This window comes from Cetorhinus maximus, chromosome 18 (assembly GCF_964194155.1).
Source record: "Cetorhinus maximus chromosome 18, sCetMax3.hap1.1, whole genome shotgun sequence".
In the NCBI taxonomy this organism is placed as follows: Eukaryota; Metazoa; Chordata; class Chondrichthyes; order Lamniformes; family Cetorhinidae; genus Cetorhinus; species Cetorhinus maximus.
In genome coordinates this window covers 4,611,528-4,635,820 of record NC_135896.1, presented here as the reverse complement: position 1 = coordinate 4,635,820, position 24,293 = coordinate 4,611,528, and the positions used below count along the sequence as shown (strand labels likewise).

At 46.1% G+C, this 24,293-nt stretch overlaps 1 protein-coding gene across 1 annotated transcript in view; it reads left to right on the top strand.

Annotated features, from left to right (window-relative positions):
• The window catches only part of LOC144693548 (uncharacterized), a 120,080-nt gene that overhangs the window by 34,861 nt on the left and 60,926 nt on the right, over window positions 1-24,293 (top strand). The window contains exons 6-8 of the mRNA XM_078563392.1: window positions 582-690; window positions 11,802-11,951; window positions 12,857-12,937. Coding sequence (XP_078419518.1) covers window positions 582-690; window positions 11,802-11,951; window positions 12,857-12,937 — 340 coding nt within the window. The remainder of the gene's footprint in view (window positions 1-581; window positions 691-11,801; window positions 11,952-12,856; window positions 12,938-24,293) is intronic.

Sequence of the window (24,293 nt, the reverse complement as noted above, 5' to 3'; positions counted from 1 at the left end):
ACCAAAAGCCAATTAGGGATGGGCAATAAATGCTACTTTTTCCCACAACCTATGATCAAGGAAGTCACCCATTAGGAAATTTTAGAAGAAATATCTTTACCCAGAAAGTGTTGAGAAGATGGTATTCGCTACACAATGGTAGGAATTTTATGACAGTGGGATTTTACAGTCCCACCGAAGTCATTAGAGTTTAGAGTGGCTCGCCGCATTTTATGGCCCTGTCCCTGCCGCAACCAGCCCTTAAAATTCCGGCCAAGGAGTAGTTGAAGGGCATAGTGTTGTCACATTCAAGGGGAAGCTAGATGAATACAAGAGGGAAAAATGAATAACAGAACAGGATTAGATGAAGTTAATGAAAGGAAGTTACATAAGCATCCATACGTAATCTATGTAACTGATCAGGTTAGGGTGTCAAGGAATATTGATTGAATGTGGGTCTATGGAGTTGAGATACAGATCAGCCCCAATCTGAGTATATGGCTAAATAGGTTTGAGGGACTGCATGGCCTCCCGCTTTCCCTATGTGCCTATGAAATGATTTTTTTTCCCTTTCCAATTCTATTGCCAAATTATTTTTGTAGGGAACCGACACATCTGGAGCAGCAATACCACTAGAGCGAATGACAACAGATGAGGTTTGCAAGTGGCTGACTGACTCTGGATTCGAGGCGTATGTGCCGCATATCAGAGGTAAACACAGTGTTAATCTATACCCATGGGAATACTTCCTCCATTAATGGAGCTTCCAAAGAAAGTGTCCTTTCTGAGTCAAACTCTTTCCTGCTACCCTCCCCTATTTGAAACATGTCCTGCTCATTCGGATGGCCATTTCAAAGATAACCTTGTCCAATAATTTAATGGTAGCCTTGATCACCATTTTAAGGGAAGTCTCACACACCATTTTAACCATTCACCATTCACCATTTTAACTCCCTCCTACTGCCAACCCCAGCACCCCACTTTGGTGTAAATGTGAATGCAGAGGTCCACAAATTATGCCAATGATTGGATTGTTTATGCTGGAACTCTTGATACTGTCATCTGGGTAGGATCTTATGATGGGTGGCTGCAGCATCAACTTTCAGATGGAGTCACCGCCTGCAGTGTACAAATTGAAGTGCTATGGCAGGTGGTGATGTCTTATGGCTGTTTGTAGCGGGTGCCAAATGATCGAAATAGTGGTCTTTAAAGGGAATCAGGGAATCCCCCATCCACTGGCTGTTCTGAGAACACATTTCCCCAAAGTCCTGTCCCCTACCACCCCTCCCCTCTCCTAACTTTGGAGTCTCCAACTGTCAGTCAGCTGTGTACTGAAGTCAGCCAATTTTCTACTGTTTCACCTCCCAGCTCACCATTGGCTATATAAATGAGGTCTGGCCTTCAAAACTTCTCGCAACAGCTCCACTGACCATCTGCCTATCATCCACCTCAAGTGAAAACTGCTCTCCATGACTGACACCTACAAGATTCTGAGCAAGCTTGACATTGAGAGTCTGTTTCCCTTGTCTGGAGCACAGGATAAGGGGTTGATTATTTTGTGCTAAGATGAGGAGAAATTTCTTCACTCAGAGGGTTGTAAATCTTTTAAATTATCTATCTCAGAAAGCTCTGGGTACTCAGTTGTTAAGTATATTCATATATTAAGAAACAATATAGGTACATTGTTCTACAGAATGTATTCTATAGGCCATCAACTAGTATGAAAGATATCGAAGAGCAAATGTGCAGGAAAATAACAGAGACGTGCAAAACAGTAATGATAACGGGAGACTAATTATTCTAGTATAAACTGTATAGCATAGTGTAAAGGGGAGAGAGGGAGAAGAGTTTTTGAAATATGTTTAGGAACATTTTCATGATCAGTATGTTTCTGATCCAATGGGGAGGAGGCATTGCTGGATTTGGTTCTGAGAATGAATGGATCAAGAAGAGCAAGTATCAGTAGGGGACATTTAGGGAACAGTTTTCATAGTGTCATAAGATTTAGGTTAGTCTAGAAAAGGATAAGCAGCAAGCTGGAGTAAAACTGCTTAACTGGAGGAAAGCCAATTTCAGTGAGGCAAGAACAGATTTGACCCAGGAAAAACGGAGCAATTGGCTGCTTTAAGGAGGAGATAAACCGGATAAAGGAAAAAGATAGGGCAAGCAAAACCAGAGTTCCCTGGTCCCTGGATGTTGAAAGAGATAGAGAGTAAGATGAAGAAAGGGGTGTGTATGGCAGATGACAGGTTGATAACACAAGTGAGAACCAGGCTGAATAAAAGGGGTGCAGGAACAGAGAGACCTATGGGTATATGTAGATGAATTTTTTCTCTCAAAGAGTCACTAATCTTTGGAATTCTCTACCTCAGAGAGCAGTGGATGGTGGTTAATTGAATACATCCCTGAATGAAGGAGCAGGCGTGAGGAGTGATATAACCTACTCCTGTTCCTAGTTCCTGCTCTTTTGTTCTGTGCCGCAATTGAGACTTACCAAATTCTTGGACCCATCTAAGGCCATTTTAGGAAAAGGTTCTGCAAAGCCCTTTGACCACTGAAGACAATCTGGCAACTTCCAGAAGGCAAGAACAACTCATGGCTACCACGAATCCCATCTACCAATCTTCTATAACTCCAAATGTCCTTACACCATTCAGGTTTGAACCTCCATGGAGCATCAGGCCATTCTGGTGTCAAATCTGGACTCTCTGAGTATTGGTTAAAGACCTATACTTGACCTATTTGTTCAGAGTGTGAACACTCTTCTCACACTGCTGTTTAAACATTTGAAATTCTAACTGTTGGGAATTAGTATCTACCCGCATCCATGTCTCCTACGCAGCTTAAAGCTAGCTCCAGGACATGACCATGAGACCAGCTAAGGAGGATCCAGGTATGCAATTAGACATCATTTTGGCTGGAGCTTGAGAAACAGCAGCTAGTGCCTCAAACTTTATTTTTTATTCTTTTCACAGGATGTTGGGGGGTTATTGTCCATCCCTAATTGCGCTTGAGAAGGTGGTGATGAGCCACCTTCTTGAACCGCTGCAGTCCAGGTGCTATAGGAACACCCACAGTGCTGTTAGGGAGGGAGTTCCAGGATTTTGACCCATCGACAGAGAAGGCTTGGAGGGAACTTGCAGGTGTTGGTGTTCCCATACATCTGCTGCCTTTGTCCTTCTAGGTGGTAGAGGTCACGGGTTTGGAAGGTGCTGTCGAAGGAGCCTTGGGGAGTTGCTGCATTGCATCTTGTAGATGGTACACACTGCTGCCACTGTGTGTCAGTGGTGGAGGGAGTGGATGTTGAAGGTGGTGGATGAGGTGCCGATAAAGTGGGCTGATTTGTCCCGGATGGTGTTGAGCTTCTTGAGTGTTGTTGGAGCTGCACTCATCAGGCAAGTGGGGCGTATTCCATCACACTCCTGATTTTTGCCTTGTAGATGGTGGACAGGCTTTGAGGAGTCAGGAGATGAGTTACTCTCCACATAATTCCCAGCCTTTGACCTGCACTTGTAGCCTTAGCATTTATATGCCTGGTCCAGTTCAATTTCTGGTCAATGGTAAACCCCAGGATTTTGATAGTGGGCCATTAAGTGATGGTAATTCCATTGAAGGTCAAGGGGAGATGGTTGCATTCTCTCTTGTTCAAGATAGCCATTGCCTGGCACTTGAGTGGCGTGAATGCTGCTTGCCACTTATCAGCCCAAGTCTGGATATTGTCCTGGTCTTGCTACATATGGGCATGGACTGCTTCAGTATCTGAGGAGTTGCAAATAGTGTTGCACATTGTGCAATCATCAGCAGACATCCCCACTTCTGGCCTTAGGATGGAGGGAAGGTAATTGATGAAGCAGCTTGGGCTTCGGACCCCATCCTGAGGAACACCTGCAGTGTTGTCCTGGGACTGAGATGATTGACCTCCAACAACCACAACCATCTTCCTTTGTGATAGGCATGACTCCAACAAGTGGCGAGTTTTCCCCCTGTTTTCCATTGACTTAAGTTTTGCTAGGGCTCCTTGTTGCCACAGTCAAATGCTGCCTTGATGTCAAGGGCAGTCACTTTCACCTCACCTCTGGCGTTCAGCTCTTTTGTCCATGCTTGGGCTGAGGTTTTAATGAGGTCAGGATCATGTGGAACTGAGTGTCAGTAAGCATATTATTGCTGAGCGAGTGGCACATGATAGCACTGTCATTGATCCCTTCCGTCACTTTGCTGAAGATCAACGGTAGACTGATGGAGCGTTAATTGGCCAGGTTGGATTTGACCTGCTGTCTGTGGACAGGACATAGCTGGGCAGTCTTCCATATTGCCAGGTAGAGACCAGTGTTGTAGCTATACTGGAACAGTTTGGCTAAGGGCACAGCTTCTTCTGGAATGCAAGTCTTCAGTTCTGTTGCCAGAATGTTGTCAGGGCCCATAGCCTTTGCAGCATCTAGTGTCTTCAGCCATTTCTTGATATCACATGGGGTGAATCAAATTGGCTGAAGACTAGCATCTGTGATGCTGGGAACCTCAGGAGGTGGCCAAGGTGGATCATCCACTCAGCACTTCTGGCTGAATATGCTGGGCCATGAGGTTACAGATTGTGGTTGTATACAATCTGCTGCTGCTGATAGCCCACAGCACCTCATGGATGCCCATTTTTGAGTTGCTGGATCTGTTTGGAATCTATCCCATTTAGCATGGTGGTAGTGCCATACAACAGGATGGAGGGTATCCTCAATGTGAAGATGGGACTTTGTCTCCTCAAGGTGTGTGTGGTAGTCACTCCTACCAGTACTGTCAAGGGCATATGCTCTGTGACAGGTAGATTGGTGAGGACGAGGTTTTTCCCTCTTCTTGGTTCTCTCACCACGCGCTGTTGACCCAGTTTATCATCTATGTCCTTTAGGACTCGGGCAGCTCGGTCACTAGTGGTGCTACCGAGCCACTCTTGGTGATGGAGATTGAAGTCCGCCACCCAGATTACATTCTGTGCCCTTGCTACCCTCAGTGCTTCTTCCAAGTGATGTTCAACATGGAGGAGTACTGATTCATCAGCTGAGGGGGTGCAGTTGGTGGTAATCAGCAAGAGGTTTCCTTGCCCATGTAGGACCTGATGCCATGAAACTTATTGGGGCTCAGAGTCTATGTTGAGAACTCCAAGGGCAACTCCCTCCTGACTGTATAACACTCTGTTGCCACCTCTGGTAGGTATGCCCTGTCCCACTGGCAGGGATGTTGATAGTGGTGTCTGGGACATTGTAAGGCTTGATTCCGTGAATATGACTATGTCAGACTATGGGCGGAGTTTTATGAGCCTGCTGGCGGTGGGCGTGATAGGTGGTGTGCATGGAAAATATGGCGGAACCCACTTCACGACGGCATGAAGGCAGGTTGCAATCTTCTGCTCAGCCCCCCGATGGCGGGCTGCATTTCCCGCCATCGGTCGGCGGGGAGCTAATTGTAATACATTAGCATATAATTAAAAGGCCATCCCACCAGGCTCTTGGAACCCTGCCATATCGTCCGCCCATGTCGGCGAGAAAGCACGCCAGTGTGTTTCACAACAGCATGTAGGCGACATGCATTTGGCAGCCTTCACTTTGGCGGTACTGAGGTGAGTGAGCAGCAGTGTTCTCCACAGCCTGCCTGTTGTTTACAGGCCTTAGGGGTGCCGGGAGCGGGGGAAATTGATGCCTGGCCCTGCTGAGGAGTGGGGAGTGTCTAGGGGCAACTGCTGGCCAGCCTCGGAGGCGACTGCTGAGCTGGGGTGGGGGGTTGCAGGGGGGGGTCAAGTGCTGCCTTAGCGCTGTATCCCGCGCACTGGCAATCGAGGTGGGGGGCAGGGTAAGTGAGGGAAGTGGCAACGCATTAGGGACACCTATGTAAACTGACCATGCCTCTGCAACTGAGACAGATCAGGCTCAGCCACAGTGATATGATTGGGGCGAAGCTCCTAGCCTGCCCACCCAATGCAAGCATCGAGGAGGCACCAAAGGGCCACCTAGCACCCCTTATCTTACCCTGCACCCCCCCCCCCCCCCCCCGGCACAGACTTTGAGTCCGCCACCACCTTATTGGACTGCAGGGCAGTTGAACTGCATACGTTGTACAATCTCCTCGCCAATGTTGGCCATGCAGCAGTCACTGCTGGAGGCGCTCACAGCCCCTTGCAATCTCAGCATCCTGGTTTGGACCAGTGTCCCCCAAATCACAGGTTAACAGGGCAGCCAAGCAGCTCACTCATCTCTGGCCATCTGAGGGGTGACCAGCACTCTCTAGGAGGCATTAAGGGGTGGTCACACAGAGCCAGGAAAGGTACTAAGTACAGCCATGATAACCATGTCTCTCTCTCTTTCATGCTACAGAATGACCACGTCGGGATCATGTATCCTGGTGACCTAGCTGTATGCCTGATGCCTTCTATAGACACTGCAGAAGATGGGGGAGAGCGTGACTGAGGCTGCTGGCCACGCAAAGGCAGGAGCAGCAACTTCATGAAGAAGGGGCAGCAGGGGCTCCTGCACACGCTGCCCAGAAGCGACAGCGAGCAGTGGCTGGTCAGCGCCAAGTGACAACCAGGGTCTATAGATGCCATCTGCCATTCCTGTGGATGACTGAGAACCAATATCGCCGACAACTGTGCATGTTTAGGGACCTGGTGGCTCACATCTGCCACTTACTGCAGGACTTGGCGCCAAGGGGACATGGAGGGCATCCACTGTCAGTGGCCGTGAAAGTGACCGTGGCGCTCAATTTCTATGCCAGTGGCTCCTTTCAGGGCTCCACAGGTGACCTTTGTGGGATTTCACAATCCACCACCCACAAATGCATCCATGAGGTCATGGATGCCATCTTCTCCATGACACACAACTTTGTGCATTTTGTCCGGGACCAGGACAGTCTGGATGCAAGGGCCATTTGACTCGCCCAGATCTAGGGATTCCCACAGGTGCAGGGTACGATTGACTGCACTCATGTGGAGCTCACGTCTCCATCGCTACACTCAGTGGACTTCATCAACTGTAAGGATTTCCACTCACTGAACGTGCAGCTGGTATGCGACCCACCATTAACGCATCCTGCAGGTATGCGCACAGTTTCCAGGGAGCGAGAACGATGCCTATATCGTGAGTCGCTCACAGATCCCTGCAATATTCCAGGGTCGACAGATGCTGCAGGGTTGGCTCCTTAGGGAAAAGGGCTACCCACAGAGGCTTAGGCTGATGGCACCCGTGTGGCGGCCTCAGACTGCAGCAGAGCGACGCTACGTTGAGGCTCATGCAGCAGCTCACAACTTTGTGGAGCAGACCATTGGGATGCTGAAGATGCAGTTATGGTGCCTGGACCGGTCTGGTGGAGCCCTGCAATACAGTCCACAGAAGGTGTCACACATCGTCGTCATCTGCTGCGCCCTTTACAACCTGGCGCTGCAACCTGTGGAAATGTGCTGCCTGGGAGGGTGGTGAAGGCAGGTTGCCTCACACCCTTTAAAAAGAACCTGGATGAGCACTTGGCATGTCGTAACATTCAAGGCTGTGGGCCAAGGGCTGGTAAATGTGATTAGGTAGGTCGGTCGGTCAGGTGTTTCTCACGTGTCGGCGCAGACTGGATGGGCCAAAGGGCCTCTTCTGCACTGTGTGATTCCGTGATTCTGTGAACAGGGAGATGAGCTGGCTGAGGAGGAGATGGAGGAGCTGCATGTCTCCTCCAATGAGGAGGACGCCGACGGGGATGAGGGTGAGGGGGTCCTCGGTGGTGATGACAATGGGGATGAGGCTCTAGCACCGGCTAGATGTGGCGGGCACACTTGGGAGGCTTTCATAACTGCCAGGTTTCTGGGGGATGATGATGACATGCAGTGACTTGTCCCCGTAGATCCTCACATCGCAGTTGTGAACGTTTTACTCCAATCTCGTTTATCTCAGTGCCAATACCCTCTGAGAGAATGCTCCTGTAATGGAGGTGCAGTGGAGGCCCTAATAGTTGCTTGATCACAGGAGGATGATGACAACATGCAGTGAGGACACTCCATAGATCTTCACATGGCGTCTGAGAATGTCTGACTCCTGTCTGGCCGAGTGCAGCCCATGATCAGGGCCGCAGCCATGAAACTTTAGACGCATCTGATGCTGTATCCACCTTCAGCACCTCAGCCCTTCAGGAGCTGGTGCACAGTATCACTGGTCACAGATGCTGGTGTGATGGGGGCCAGCCCCACCTTAAAGGCACTGAGAGCACACAGAGAGTATGAGAAACTCTGTGGCGCCTGCCCACTACATTCTGACAGCAATGGCCATCTCTGCCAAGGTGCAGGTATCAGTAATGTTTCCAGGGAGTGTGAGGCTGGTCCATCACTGTGGTCTGAAGGCTGCACAGAGCACAGGGAGGAGTCCCTGCACTGAGACACCTGCCTTTTATCTTGTGCAGAAAGGTTTCACATCTGAGTGACAAGAACACTGCTCATCACAGCAAGAAGCTAAAGGCATTGAGACATTCTTAGGAGTTTATTGACAATAGTGAACATTATGTACAAGTGATTAACACCCATGCCCAGGCTGTGCAACTAATTCTCATTAACTTGGGAGGTGTCAGCTGTGGCTCAGTTCATAGCACCCTCGCCTTTGAATCAGAGGGTTGTGGGTTCATGTCCCACTCCCGGAAACCAAGAACTGTGATTGTACTCGAAAGAGTTGCAATCTGTGACTGTTGATAACTCAAAAGAATTCTCATTAACTTTCCTAACCCTGCCGCTATGTCTCGATGCTTCCCAACATCCACAGCGGAGGTGGAGGCAGCCTGCTGACTGTGAATCCCTGCCTGTGATGACTTTGGCGGGCGTCCTCTGGACGGCCGAGACTTGGGGGGCTCTGCCTGTTTTCGGGGTTCAGCTGTGTGGCAATGGCACCCTCCTCAACCTGTCAAGCCTGATCTGCGGAGGTCACAGGGGAGTCAGATGGGTCGGACACTCTTGGAGTCACCTGACAGGATGGTCCCGGAGGATGCCCCGAGGGCCCCTGGCTGACTTCATGAGCAGAAGATGTAGCTGGAGTGAAATCGAGCTGCCCAGCACCCCTCTTGCGTACACACTGCTGGAGGCCAACTATAGCATTAGTGATGGAGTTAAGCCCACGCAGCAGTGCAGGAGTGACGTCCTGGACCAAGGTCTCCATGGCGGCCACTATCCCGCCAGTGTTGACTTTGGTGCGTTGCAACACCGGCACTATCACCTCAGCCTGAAGACGGACGGACTCCTTCATCGTGACTTGCAATCTGAGGAGTGCAGCGGCTGTCCCTTCCTGATGTTCCCAAGCTTCCCTTTACAGCTCTAGCAACTGTGCCATGACGAAGTTCAGAGGCTTGTCATCTGACTTGGACTCAGCAATGTTCTGGCCTCCAGCAGTCCTCCAAGTGCTGGGGACCTGGGAAGTTCCTGCCTCTGCCTGCTGTGGATCAGACGGTGCAATGTGCTCACCAGATTGTGATCCCGAGGCTATTCTAAAGCTAGGTCCCACTGAGGTGTGTGTCTCTGCACTGGTGGAGGGTGTGGGTGAGTGCTGTGATGGGACTTCAGGGAAGGTGCCTTCAGATTCCTCTTCGGAGATTTCTTTGGAACTCACTTGGAGTCTAGGTTGTGGATTCCGTCTGCTGCTTCCCAGATGTGCCTGCGAAAGCAAGGGGAGATAATTAGTGCATAGCAGTGGCCTTGTGAAAGAGGACACATCACTCACTGCATGGTTACCTGATGGATGTTGCACTGCTGGATCCTCACTTGGTAGAGCAGCGCCGACCTCACCGTCAGCACAGGACCGAACCCTGCCATTGCCGGCCAGCTGGATGGCTCCGTTTTCAAATTCTCTCAGAACTTTAAATTTTGGCATCCCTCCACCAGTCTGCGATCTTTCCCTCCTGTTTTGAGCCAGTTTGTCCTGCATGAGTAGAGATGGGAAGAGTGTATCAAGACGCCTGCCGGGCCAGATGATAAGTATGCCTGGCCTGTGTGGGTGGTGGGTGGTCCCATGGATGGGATGAAGACAATGATGGTGTGTGTGAAAGAGTGAATGGTGATGTCCCTTGCATTGGCAGTGAGTGAGAGCCCTATGGGCGTGTGATGGGTTTGTGAGTGTGTGAGTTGGGGGTGATGAAAAGAGTGACTTACCCTGCTGGAACAGAGGAGACCATTCATCCTTTTGCGGCACTGGGTGGCTGTCCTCTTCTGAAGGGCATTGGCACTGACCACCACTGCCACTACCTCCCAAGCCGGGTTGGTGACATTGCTACCCATCCTGCGGCCAGAGTGGGAGTAGAGCACAATCCGGCAAGCCTCCACGGCATCCAGCAGTTGCTTGAGGGGCCCATCATTGAAGCGGGGGGCTGCAGTCTTTTTGCCTTTACTGGCCATGTCTCCCAGGCAGCAGTGGTGAGATGGTGGCAATGAGCGCTTTACTGACGGCTGCCTTTTAAAGATGGTGGCCAGCATGATGCAACAGCAGGGTGATGGCAAGCAGGCGAATGAGACCCTGCCCGCCATGGAAACGGCGTGTTTCATAGGAGTGAATATATAATGAGGCGGGCTCGGGAAGATACAGCGTGAAAACCCGCCATTTTCATCAGTGGGTAGGACTCCACTGTTGCTGTAAGGGAGGTATTTCACAGAGCTTCCCTCCCCCTCTCTCTCAACAATGGAAATACAAGGCTTGTAACAAAACCTTGCTTTCTGGAACAAACGAGCTCTTCTCTGGGGTGGCTAGAGGCTGCTTTTCACAAGTCTGTCTTTGCACAGCCCACCTTTCAAGATCTCACATGGCCACTCACCATACAGCTTTCAATTTTCTTTAAATATATTTTTCCTCTTTTATCTCTAAACCCATTGTTCTAAACTTTCTTTGAAACTCAAACTCTTCCAAATTTAATATCTTTCATGTTTCCATCTTGTCTTTGCTTTTGGATCAATAAAAATATATGCCCACTACTTGTTTACCTATGAACTCCTGCAAGATACAAACATTTGAAATTCAAACAGCCTCTCAACTTATGTACAAATAGAAATGTTAGCTCGTCCATTTCCATTTCAAAATGCCTGCTTTTACACCTAACCCCTCTGATGACTTAAACTTTGAAGCCTGACTGTCTTCAGTTTAATTAAATTAGTCACACACACAAAACACACACACAGCCCCCACAGTAATATTAGGAAAAATTATGTTCCCTTTACAGGTTTCATTCCTTTATGCAGGCTTTGTGGTGGTTTGATACAACTGAGGGCATTAAGAGCCAACCACATTGCTCTGGGTCTGGAGCCACATAGGCCAGACCAGGTAAGGACAGCAGATCTTCTTCCCTAAAGGCTATTAGTGAACCAGATGAGTTTTTACAACAATGGTTCTTGGCCACTATGACCAAGACTAGCTTTTTAATTCCAGATTTATTAGCTGAATTTAAATTCCACCAGCTGACTTGGTGGGATACAAATCCATGCCCTCAGAGCATTAGCCTGGGCCTCTGGATTACTGGTCCAGTGGCTTTACCACTATGCCACCACCTCCCCTTGGACTGATGCCTTTTGTGTAAACACTTCCCAGAGAAACAGAGCTCTGAAGAGGAGTCATATGGACTCAGAATGTTTCTCTCCCCACAGATGGTGCCAGAACTGTTGTGCTTTTCCAGCATTTTCTGTTTTTATTTCAGATATCCAGCATCAGCAGTATTTTGCTTTTGTTAAAAAACCCAGTTTTTGCAAATCCCTCATGAACACCCTTAGTCGATTTATTGAATTAATCATATTCAGAAGTGCACAATCATAATCAGACTTCTAACTGTGTATTGTTTCTCTTCAGAGTTTGGGATTACTGGGAGACAGCTAGCCAATACTGATTCAGAGTTGTTTGACCAGCTGCAATTGCAAGATGCTGAGGACAGGGAGAGGTTGCTATTTGCCTTGTACCAGGAACTTAATCCATCAGACATGAACGTCGAGGAAATACTGGGTATGGAAAGCAGAACTTTAATCTCAAGGGCTGAAATACATAGTGCTCCCATCTTACACAAAAATTACAAAACGTTTACAGCACAGAAACAGGCCATTCAGTCTAATTGGTCTACATGTTTGCTATATGTCAGCTGTGGTTCAGTGAGTAGTACTTTAGCTTCTGATCAAGCCCTGCTCCAGAGACTTAAGCACAAAAATCTAGGCTGCAGCTCCATTGCTGCACTGTTGGCTGTGCTGACTTTAAATGTTATAATGAGATCCTGTCCATGCTTTCAAGTGGACATCAAAGATCTCTTGGCACTATTTTGAAGAAGAATTTGATTTATCCATGGTCAATATACATCCCTCAACGTCCCACAAAGCAAATGCCATTTGCTGTTTTTGGGATATTGCTGTGTAGAATGTGGCAGCTGCATTTACTTGCATAACAACAGTGACTGGGCACTAGCAGTAATTTATTGGATGTGAAGTGTTTTAGGATGTCCTGAAGTGCTATGATGCAGTATAAATAAATGTCTTTTTCTGTAGTGCCAATCTGACTCAAAATGTTGGGAGTTCATATCATATTTCAAAGACTTAAAGTTACTGGTACTCCAATGTAGTCCTGAGGGAGTGCTGCGTTGTCTTTTGGATGAAATTTAAAACTGAGACCCTATCTGTCCTCTTAGATGGAAATAAAAGATCCCACAGCCAATATTTTCAATAAGGAAAGTTCTCCCTGGTGTCCTAGGGCCAATATTTATCCCTCAATCTGTGTGAAAATTGGATGCTGCACTTCCTGAATTACAGCAGTGACTCATACACTTCAAAAGATACTTCCTCGATTGTAACGTGCTTTAAAAGTCCTGGGGTCATTAAAGGCATTATAAAAATGCAAGACTTTCTTTCTTTAATACCCTGTAGGTAGTACTAATATTGACAACGTGTTCTCCAGCGTGGAATTACCAATCGGCTGTTCAAGCTCAGAGGCCTGGATATCCGAAGGTTTGTCCAAGGGAGGAGGCTTGCTCCAGGAGAATTCCAGGTAGACAGTAAGGAGCTCTGCTTTTTCAGTTCAAACTAGGTGGCCTAGAATTATCTCAATCTTCCCCCAAAACCCCCATCTCTCCATTGTTCACTGCAATTTACTTAGCTGGAATATTTAAAGAAACAGAGTGAGACCTGTGTATTTCCAAGTCCATGAAGGTTATGGGACAATTCAAAAACGCTGTTCAAAAAAGCAGATAGAATAAGGACACAAGAAATAGGAACAGGAGTAGGCCATATGGAATTGTTCCACTATTCAATAAGATATCAGATCTTCCATGGTACACCTGAACTCTACTTTCCCACCCAAACTCCATATCCCTTGATTCCTTTGGCTGTACTAATAGAGGTATTGGATACAGAAGCAAGGAAGTTATGCTAAACTTTTATATATAAAGAACCTGTTTTGCCCCAACTAGAGTTTTGGGCTGGTTTTAAGCTTAGGGTGGGCCCCCCACACCACAGTGTAAATTTTGGGGGTAAGCCCGCCTAGCTTAGGCAGCTCACCATGCTTTAAATTTTAAGGCCATGGCATTTAATTAGTATGTCCAACTCCAGGAGGATGTCCCGCCTCATGGAGGTGCTGACCAATTAGAGTCCAGCAGCGCCAAGCTGGAGTGTTGGCTACTGTTGGCACTGCAGGAAGTTGGGTTCAGCAACGGACCCAGTAAATCTGAGGTCTGGTGGGGCCAGGCTGACATGCCCCAGCGAGGGGTGGGAGGGGGCATGTTGGACAGGGTCGGTGGGGGGAAGGGTGGTCATGGGAGGTAAAACTGAGAAGGAAGTCTCCGATTGACATGGGGCCTTGGAAGGAGGCTCCCTACCTTTCACTGACCAGCTGTCCGCAGGGTTAAACTTGCCAGGATACATGTTGATTGCAGCCTCTCCTGCTGCCTGTATTGTCTTGGCGGCAGCAAGATGAGGCCCTTAATCGGGCATTAATTGCCCACTTAATTGCCTCAATTAAGCCACGGACAGGTGACCCAGCTGACGTCTCTCCGGCTGCCCGTAAAATCATAGAAAGGGCAGGGTTGGGTAGACGGTGGCACAGCGCCCTAATATGCAGGTTTACCTGTTTGTTTTCCTGCCTGCAGGTGGCCTGTAAGATTCAGTCTATTTTGTCTTTTTCTGGGCACTACATTCTAGGAAGGATGTCAAAGCCTTGGAGAGAATACCAGAATGGTACCCTGGAGAGACTGGAGAAACTTGGCTTACTCTACTTGGAACAGAAATGTTAGGAGAGATTTAACTGAGGTGTTCACAATCAAATGAAGGGCTTCGTTAGACTAAATAAAGTTTTCAGTTGCCAGTGGCAGAAGTTTTGGTAACCAGAGGATGCAGAATGACAGTAATTGGCAAAAGAGCCAAAGAGGAGATAATAAGAATTGTTTTTACTCAGTGAGTTGTTATCATTTGGAATGCACTGCTTGAAAAGGGATGGAGGCAACATTCAGAAGGAAAATTGGATAAATATTTGAAAATAAATTTACAAGGTCATGTGGAAGGATCGGTGGGAAGTTGATAAGTCACCAGGTCCGAACCAGATGCATCCAAGTATACTGAGGGAAGTAAGGGTGGATATCATGGAGACACTGGATCTTCCAATCCTCCTTAGGTATGAGAATAGTGCCAGAGGACTGGAGAATTATAAATGTTCAAAAAGGGGTGTGAGGATAAACCCAGAAACTACAAACCTTTCAGTTTAATCTCGGTAGTAAGAAAGCATTTAGAAAAGATAATCTGGGACAAAATTAACAATCACATGGACAAATGTGGATTAATTAAGGAAAGACAGCATGATTTTTTTAGGGCAAATTGTGTTTAACTAACTTGATTTAGTTCTTCAATAAGGTAACAGAGAGGGTTGATGGGAGTAATGCAGTTGATGTGATGTACACACACTTCCAAAAGTCATTTAATAGCCACATATCAGGCTTTTTAGCAAAGTTGAAACCCATGGAATAAAAATATCGGCAGTATGGATATGGGTGATAGAAAACAGAGTACAGGGTAGCGGTGGATGATTGGCTTTTGGATGAGAGACATTTCCCAAGGGTATTAGGACCACTACTTTTCTTGATATATATTAATGACTAAGACTTCAGTGTGCAGGGCACAATTTCAAAACTTGCACATACAAAACTTGGAAGTATTATGAATTATGAGGAGGATAGTGATAAACTTCAAGAGGACATGGGTAGAATGGGTGGACACGTAGTAGATGAAATTTAATGCAGAAAAGTGTGAAGTGATACATTTTGGGAGGAAGAATCAGGGGAGGTGATATAAAATAAAGGGTACAATTCTAAAAGGAGTGCAGGAGAAGAAGGACCTGAGGGTATATGTGAATAAATCACTGAAAGCAGTAAGGCAGGTTGAGAAAGCAGTTAATAATACATATGGCCTCCTGGGCTTTATAAATAGAGGTATTGAATACAAAAGTAAGGAAGTTATGGTGAACCTTTGTAATTCACTGTTTCAGCCTGAACTGGAATATTGGGTGGTTTTTAATTGAGGTGATGGGAGTAGCTGGACAGCTGGCACGAGCCCCATGTCACCTCCTTTGGGGAAGGCCCATCCTAATTAAGTTCTGAACAGTAGTTAGATGGTCAGCAGTGGGTGTTCCCCAGGAATAAGGAGCCCGGAGATGAAAATCACTGCCCCCTACCCACCCCCCAGTGAGAGCCGTCGGCTAATCAGGGGCCGGCAGCTGTTCGTTGCAGGCAGCACTAGCAAGAGAGGTGGCAACTTCCAGAAATGCGCCCAGGGAAAGGCCTAAGATCATCGACGGACCCAGACCAGTGAGGATGAGATGGGGTCATGAGGTGGGGGTCATGGAAGGGTGGGAAAGGGGTCAGCAGCAAAGGCAGGGGGTGACTCTTTGCAGGTTCCCTGCCTTCCTGATGCCAGGTCCCTCAGTCAGGCATTGAGTGCTTTTGAACGAGGGATTCCCCTGGGAGCCCTCACACAACTCCAATCATATGAGCATACAAACTGGAGCAGGGGTAGGCCACTCGGCCGCTAGAGCCTGCTCCACCATTTAATAAGATCATGGCTGATCTGATTGTAACCTCAACTCCACATACTCTAAGGGGTATGACATTGAGATAGAGGATCAGCTATGATCATATTGAATGGCGGAGCAGGCTCAAAGGGCCAAATGACCTAGTCCTGCTCCTAGTTTCTATGTTTCCTGCCTTTTTGGGTTTTCTGCATGGTAACTGCTCCTCTAGTTGAATGTCAGCAGTCCTGGGATGAGGCCCTTAAGTGGACATAATTGCCCACTTAAGGGCTTTAATTTGTGGCGAAGGGGGAAAGCTGTCCATGAGCCTTCCCACCCAAACTTAGTTGGAGAAGAGGCGGTGAGATGGCATGGTCCCACCCGGCACCCTTCTGCCCAATTGTGTCCCCCCACCTCTAAACCCATTTTGTGGGAGGGCATTAAATTCCATTCATTGTGTCCAATTCTGGCCACTATACTTTAGAAAGACTGACGGCATTGGTGAGGCTGCAGAAAAGATTCATAAGAATGGTTCCAGGGATGAGAGATTTCTGTTACATTGATAGAATAGGGAAACTGGAGCTGTTTTCCTTGGAGAAGAGCAGATTGAGAGGAGAATTGATGGAGGTATTCAAAGCCATGGAGGATCTGGACAGAGTAGATAGGGAGATATTGTTCCCGTTGGTGGAATTTTTGAGAACAAGGGAACACTAATTTATGGTGATTAGAAAATGGACCAGAGGCAAGGTGAAGACCAACTTTTTTTTTAGGCAGCAAGTAGTTAGAATCCAGAATACAAAGTCTGAGATTGTAGTGGATGCAGATTCAATCATGGCTTTCAAAAAGAAATTGAATAATTTAATTGAAATTTAATAATTATCTGAAGACCAAAGATTTACAGGGCAAAAGTAGGACTAGCTGAAATGCTCTTGCAGAGAGCCTGCACAGACACAATGGACCAAATGATCTCCTTCTGTGCTATAACCATTTTATGATTTTACAGTTCTATGAGTGTAACTAATTAGGTAGTTCTTTGCAAGAGCCTACAAAGGCACAATGGTCTGCATGGCCCCCTTCTGAGATTCAAAGAGAGGACATGCTGGGTTGATTTTTAACACTGGCTGTCTGGTAGAACTGAATAGCTGGGCAGGTTAAAAACCAGTTGCAGATTCCTTCCCTACTTGGCCCTTGACCACTCCACTTCATCTACAATATGTAGACGGATAAGGTGGCCACCTAATGCAGGCTGGTGGATGTAAGAAATATGGGCGAAGACTAGTGGTTGATAAAGTATTAGGGTTTCTAAGGCTTAATGTGTGGGACTATGCAAATAGCACCTCCCATAATGATGATATAAGAGAATACATGACTAAGAGTCGAAGAGGAAAATGTTCATGGCTTCAGCCATGTAACATCTAGTCATGAGTAGCTGTACATAGTTTAGTTATATATAATAAACCAGTTATTGTTTGGACTGACCAATATCTCAGCAATCATTTCTCAGATAGACTAACCAACATACAACAATGCTCATTGAACTCTCACTGCTTTTCATTCCCTTCTGCTCATTGAACTCTTGCCACTTTCCCCCCTCTGCTCACTGAACTCTCACTGCTTTCTTCCAATCTGCTCAGTGAACTTCCACTGCATTCCCCCCTCTGCTCATGGAACTCTCGCTGCTTTTCACCCCCCTGTTCACTTAACTTTCACCGCTTTCCCCCCTCTGCTCACTGAATCCTCACTGCTTTCCCCCCCTCTGCTCAATGAACTCTCACCATTTTCCCCCACTCTGCTCACTGAACTCTCGCTGCTTCCCCCCTCTGCTCATTTAACTCTCACCGCTTTCCCCCACTCTGCTCACATGAACTCTTGCTGCTTCCCCCCCAACTCATTGAATCTTGCTGATTTTCATTCCCCTCTGCTCACTGAACTCTTGACACTTTTCTGCCCCTCTCCACCCCTCTCCCAACTCTAGGACTCTATGATTGTATTTTTCTGTTTACATTCAAAACTCTGCTGCCCAGACCCTACTCTAGAGCTAATAACGGGGCGTATTCACATATGACTCCTGTGCTCACTGACCTACATTGATCCTCAATTCAGCAAAACTTCAATTTAATAGAAACATAGAAAATAGAAGCAGGAGTAGGTCATTTGGCCCTTCAAGCCTGCCCCGCCATTCAATATGTTCATGGCTGATCCTCTATCTCAACACCATTCTCCTGCTCTCTCTCCATACCCCTTGACGCTTTTAGAGTCTAGAAATCTATGTTTCCTTCTTAAATATATTCAATGACTTCAAGGCCTCCACAGCCTTCTGTGGTAGAGACCTCCACAGGTTCACCACCTTCTGAGTGAAGAAATTTCTCCTCATCTCTGTCCTATATGGTCTACCCCGTATCCTGATACTGTGACCCCTTGTTCTAGACTCCCCAGCCAGAGGAAACATCATCCCTGCATCCAATCTGTCCAGCCCTGTCAGAATTTTATACATTTCAATGAGATCCCCTTTCATTCTTCTAAACTTCAATGAGTGCAGGTCTAGTCGACCCAATCTCTCCTCATATGACAATTATGCCGTCCCAGGAATCAGTCTGGTGAACCCTCACTGCACTCCCTCTATGGCAAGTATATCCTTTCTTAGGTAAGGAGACAAAAACTGCACACAATACTCTGGGTGTGGTTTCACCAAGGCCCTGCACACCTGCAGTGAGACATCCTTGATCCTGTACTCCAGTCCTCTCCCAATGAAAAAAAAAATTCTTTCGAGTTATCAACAGTCACAGATTGCAACTCTTTTGAGTACAATCACAGTTCTTGGTTTCCGGGAGTGGGACATGAACCCATAACCTTCTGACTCAAAGGCGAGGGTGCTATGGACTGAGCCACAGCTGACACCTTGCCCCTCTCCCAATGAAGGCCAACATATAATTTGCCTTCTTAATTGCTTGCTGCACCTGCATGCTTGCTTTCAGTGATTGGTGTACAAGGACACCCAGGTCCCTTTGTACATCAACATTGCCCAATCTATCACCATTTAAATAGTACTCTGCCATTCTGTTTTTCCTACTGAATTGGATAACTTCACACTTACTCATATTATACTGCATCTGCCATGTATTTACCCACTCACTCAACCTGTCTAAATCACCTTGAAACCTCTTAACATCCTCCTCACTACTCACATTCCCACCAAGTTTTGTGTCATCAGAAAACTTGGAAATATTACTTTTGGTTCCCTCAGCCAAATCATTGATATATATTGTGAATAGCTGGGGCCCAAGCACTAATCCCTGCAGTACCCCATTAATCCCTGCCTGTCACTCTGAAAAAGATACATTTATTCCTACTCTCTGTTTCCTGTCTGTTAACCAATTTTCAATCCATGCCAATATGTTAACCCCAATCCAATATGCTTTAATTTTGCACACTAACCTCTTATGTGGGACTTTATCAAAAGCTTTCTGAAAATCCAAATACCCACATCTGCTTATTCTCCCTTATCTATTGTGCTAGTTACATCCTCAAAAAACTCCAGTAGATTTGTCAAACAGGATTTCCCTTTCATAAATCCATGTTGTCTTTGTCTAATCTCGTTGATATTTTCTGTCCTGTTATCACATCCTTTATAATAGACACTAGCATTTTTCCTACCATTGATGTTAGGCTAACCGGTCTGTAAATCACTGTTTTTCCCTCCCTCCTTTTTTAAACAATGGGATCACATTTGCCACCCTCCAATCTAGAACATAACATAAGAACTAGGAGCAGGAGTAGGCAAATCAGCCCCTCGAGCCTCCCCCGCCATTCAATACAATCATGACTGATCTCATTTCGGCCTCAACTCCAATTTCCTGCCCTCTCCCCATAACCTTTCAACCCATTACTAATTAAAAATCTGTCTATCTCCTCCTTAAATTTATTCAGCGTCCCGGCATCCACTGCACTCTGAGGTAGTGAATTCCACAGATTCACCACCCTTTGAGAAAAGTAATTCCTCTCATCTCTGATTTAAATCTACCACCCCTTAGCCTAAAACTATGGCCTCTCGTTCTTGAATGCCCGACAAGGGGAAACATCCGCTGCACATCTATTTTGTCTGTCCCCTTTAGCATCTTATATACCTCAATTAGATCTCCTCTCATCCTTCTAAACTCTAGCGAGTATAGGCCTAAACTGCTCAATCTCTCCTCATAAGACAAGGCCCGCATCTCTGGAATCGATCTAGTGAACCTCCTCTGAACCGCCTCTAATGCAACTACATCCTTCCTCAAGTAAAGGGACCAAAACTGTGTGGTCTCACCAATGCCTTGTTCAGTTGCAACAACACTTCCCTATTTTTATACTCAATTCCATTAGCAATAAATGCCAAAATTCCATTTGCCTTCCTTATTACCTGCTGTACCTGCATATTAGCTTTCAGCGATTCATGCACGAGGACACCCAGATCCCTCTGCACTGAAGCATTCTGAACTTTCTCTCCATTTAAATAATACGTCGCCTTTTTATTCTTCCGACCAAAATGGATAACCTCACACTTATCCACTTAAACTCCATCTGCCAAATTTTGGCCCATTCACCTAACCTGTCCATATCCATTTGTAAATTTCTTATTTCTTCATTGCAATTTACTTTCCCACCTATTTTGGTGTCATCTGCAAATTTAGCTACAGTACCTTCTATCCCTGAATCCAAGTCATTAATATAGATTGTAAATAGTTGAGGCCCAAGGACCAAACCCTGTGGCACACCACTAGACACAGCTTGCCATCCAGAAAAAGACCCATTTATCCCAACTCTCTGCTTCCTGTTGGTCAGCCAATCCTCTATCCAAGCTAATATTTACCCCTAACTCCATGTGATCTTATCTTGTATATTAATCTTTTGTGCGGCACCTTATCAAAGGCCTTCTGGAAGTCCAGATATACTACATCTACAGGATCCCATTATTACTTTGCTTGTCACATCTTCAAAGAACTCTAGCAAATTAATCAAACACGATTTACTCTTCATAAAACCATGCTGACTCTGTTGGATTGCATTTTGACTTTCCAAATACCGCATTACTACTTTCTTAATAATGGATTCCAACAATTTCCCAACGATAGACCTTAAACTAACTGGTCTATAGTTTCCCACTTTCTGCCTCCCCACCTTTTTGAATAAGGGCGTTATATTAGCATTTTTCCAATCCACTCGAACCTTTCCAGAATCCAGGGAATTTTGGAATATTATAGCCAATACATCTACTATCTCAGCTGCCACTTCCTTTAAGACCCTGGGATGTAGGCCATCAGGTCCTGGAGGCTTATCACCCTTTAATCCCGATAATTGGCTCAGTTCTTTTTCTCTAGTGATGGTAATTGTTCTAAGTTCCTCCTCTATACCCTCTGCACTACCTCTTACTATTGGGGTGGTACTAATGTCCTCCACCGTGAAAACTGAGGCAAAATATTGATTAAGTGTCTTTGCCATTTCTGCATTCCCCACTATTAACTCCACAGTCTCATCCTTCAAGTGACCAACATTCACTTTAGCTACTCTCTTTCCTTTTATATACTTATAGAATCTTTTGCTATCAGTTTTTACATTTTGCGCTAGTTTTCTTTCATAATTTACCTTTGATCTTTTTATTATTTTTTTAGTAATCCTTTCTTGATCTTTAAAAGTTTCCCAGTCTTCCAGCCTGCCACTGACCTTTGCAATTTGGTATGCCTTAGCTTTTGCCTTTATGCTATCTTTAACTTCCTTGCTTAGCCATGGATGCTTTTTCCCCCTCTTGCCATCTTTCTTCCTCTTTGGAATATATTTTACTTGGGAGGAATTGAATCTCTCCTTAAATATCTGCCACTGTTCATCAACTGTCCTACCTTGTAGTCTTCCTGCCCAGTCCACCAGGGTCAAATCTGCCCTCATACGTATGTAGTTACTTTTGTTTAATTCCAGAACACGAGTGTGGGACTCATGTTTCTCGCTCTCAAACTGAACTTGAAATTCTAGCATGCTATGATCACTCTTCCCTAGAAGATCCTTTACTATGAGATCATTAATTAATCCCATCTCATTACACAAAACCAAATCCAGAATAGCCTGCTCCCTGGTTGGTTCCACAACGTATTGCTCCAAGAAACAATCTCTAATACACTCTATGAACTCTCCCTCGAGGCTACCCTTGCCAATTTGATTAGTCCAGTCTATGTGCATATTAAAATCACCCATGATTATTGCCGTGCCTTTCTTACATGCTCCCAGTATTTCCTGGTTTATACTGTTCCCCGCTGCTGAACTACTGTTTGGGGCCCTATAGATTACTCCCACCAGGGACTTCTTTCTCTTGCTATTTCTTACTTCCACCCAATCTGACTCTATGTCTTGCTCTCCAGTGCCTATATCATTCCTCAATTTAGCGCTGATCTCTTCCTTTACTAACAAAGCTACACCACCTCCTTTCCCTTCCTGCCTATCCTTCCGAAACACTGAGTACCCTTGGATATTCAACTCCCAAACCTGTTCTCCCTGCAACCACGTCTCAGTAATCGCCACCAAATCATACCTATTTATCTCTATTTGCGCTGTTAACTCATTAGTTTTATTCCGAATGCTACACGCATTCAGATACAAAGCCTTTAAGTTTGCCCTATTATCAATTTTCCCTACACTTATATGATTTTTTGGTGCAATATGGCGTTCACACACTCTGTCCCTTCCTTTCACTTTTTGGTAACAATCAGCCTTGTTACTAACCTGCACTCTTACCCTCTCCTTAAACTTTGATTTTTTATATTTCCATGCGACTGAACCCTCCCCCCCACCATTTAGTTTAAAGCCCTATCTACAACCCGAGTTATGCGATTCGCCAGGACACTGGTCCCAGCATGATTCAAGTGGAAACAGAATTACCTGGAAAAACTCAGCAGGTCTGGCAGCATCGGTGGAGAAGAAAAGAGTCGACGTTTCGAGGACTGGAAACGTCGACTCTTTTCTTCTCCACCGATGCTGCCAGACCTGCTGAGTTTTTCCAAGTAATTCTGTTTTTGTTTTGGATTTCCAGCATCCGCAGTAGTTTTTTGTTTTTTTGATTCAAGTGGACCCCGTCCGAACGGAATAGCTCCCTCTTTCCCCAGTACTGGTGCCAATGTCCCATGAACTCGAACCCATTTCTCCCACATCAATCTTTGAGCCACGCATTTACCTCTTTAATCTTATTGACCCTGTGCCAATTAGCTCGTGGCTCAGGTAGTAATCCGGAGGTTATTACCTTTTTGGTTTTTTTTTAATTTAGCCCCTAGCTGCTCATATTCCCTCAGCAGAATCTCTTTCCTCGTTCTACCTATATCATTGGTACCTACGTGGACCATGACAACTGGATCTTTCCCCTCCCACTCCCAAGTTCCTCTGCAGCCCAGATGAGATATCCTTAACCCTGGCACCAGGTAGGCAATACAGCCTTCGGGACTCTCGTTCTTGGCTACAGAGAACAGTATCTATTCCCCTAACTATATTATCCCCGATTACAACTACATTTCTCTTTTCTCCCCCCACTTAAATGGTTCGCTGTACCACGGTGCTATGGTCAGTTTGCTCATCCTTCCTATAGTCCCCACTCTCGTCCACACAGGGAGAAAGAATCTTGAACCTGTTGGATAAGGGCAAGGGCTGAAGCTCCTGCAGTGCTACTTCCTGGATCACTCTACCTACCTCTCTCATAGTTACACCCTCCTGTCCCTGACCACTGGTCGAATTTAAGGTAGTTAATCTAAGGGGTGTGACTGTCTCCTGAAACACAGCGTCTAGGTAACTCTCCCCCTCCCTGATGTGTTGCAGTGTCCGAAGCTCAGACTCCAGCTCACCAACTCTGAGCCGGAGTTCCTCGAGCAACCAACATTTGCTACAGATGTGGTCACTCGGAACCACACTGGGGTCCACCAGCTCCCACAACATGCAGCTACAATGCATCGCCTGGCTCTGCATCTCTATTTCATTTGATTAGTTTTTCAATTTTTAAAAAAATTTCCTACTGGTCTTTAGTTTATCAATCTATAAAATATTTCTCCCTATTTACTTTTAATCTGAAAGCAAGTTAGAATAGAGACTCAAAATATACTTTTTAAAATCAACTAGAACTCGCTCCCTCTGCAGTGTTGAAGCTGAAGTGTTAGGCCTCCAATCCTGGGCCCCAGTAGTCACCTTTAATCTGAACTCAACTTAGAATAGGTTGCTGGAACTGTCCCAGAATCTACAGAATTTTGGAAGATGACAACCAACGCATCCACTATATCCATGGCCATCCCCTTTAATACCCTGGGATGCAGA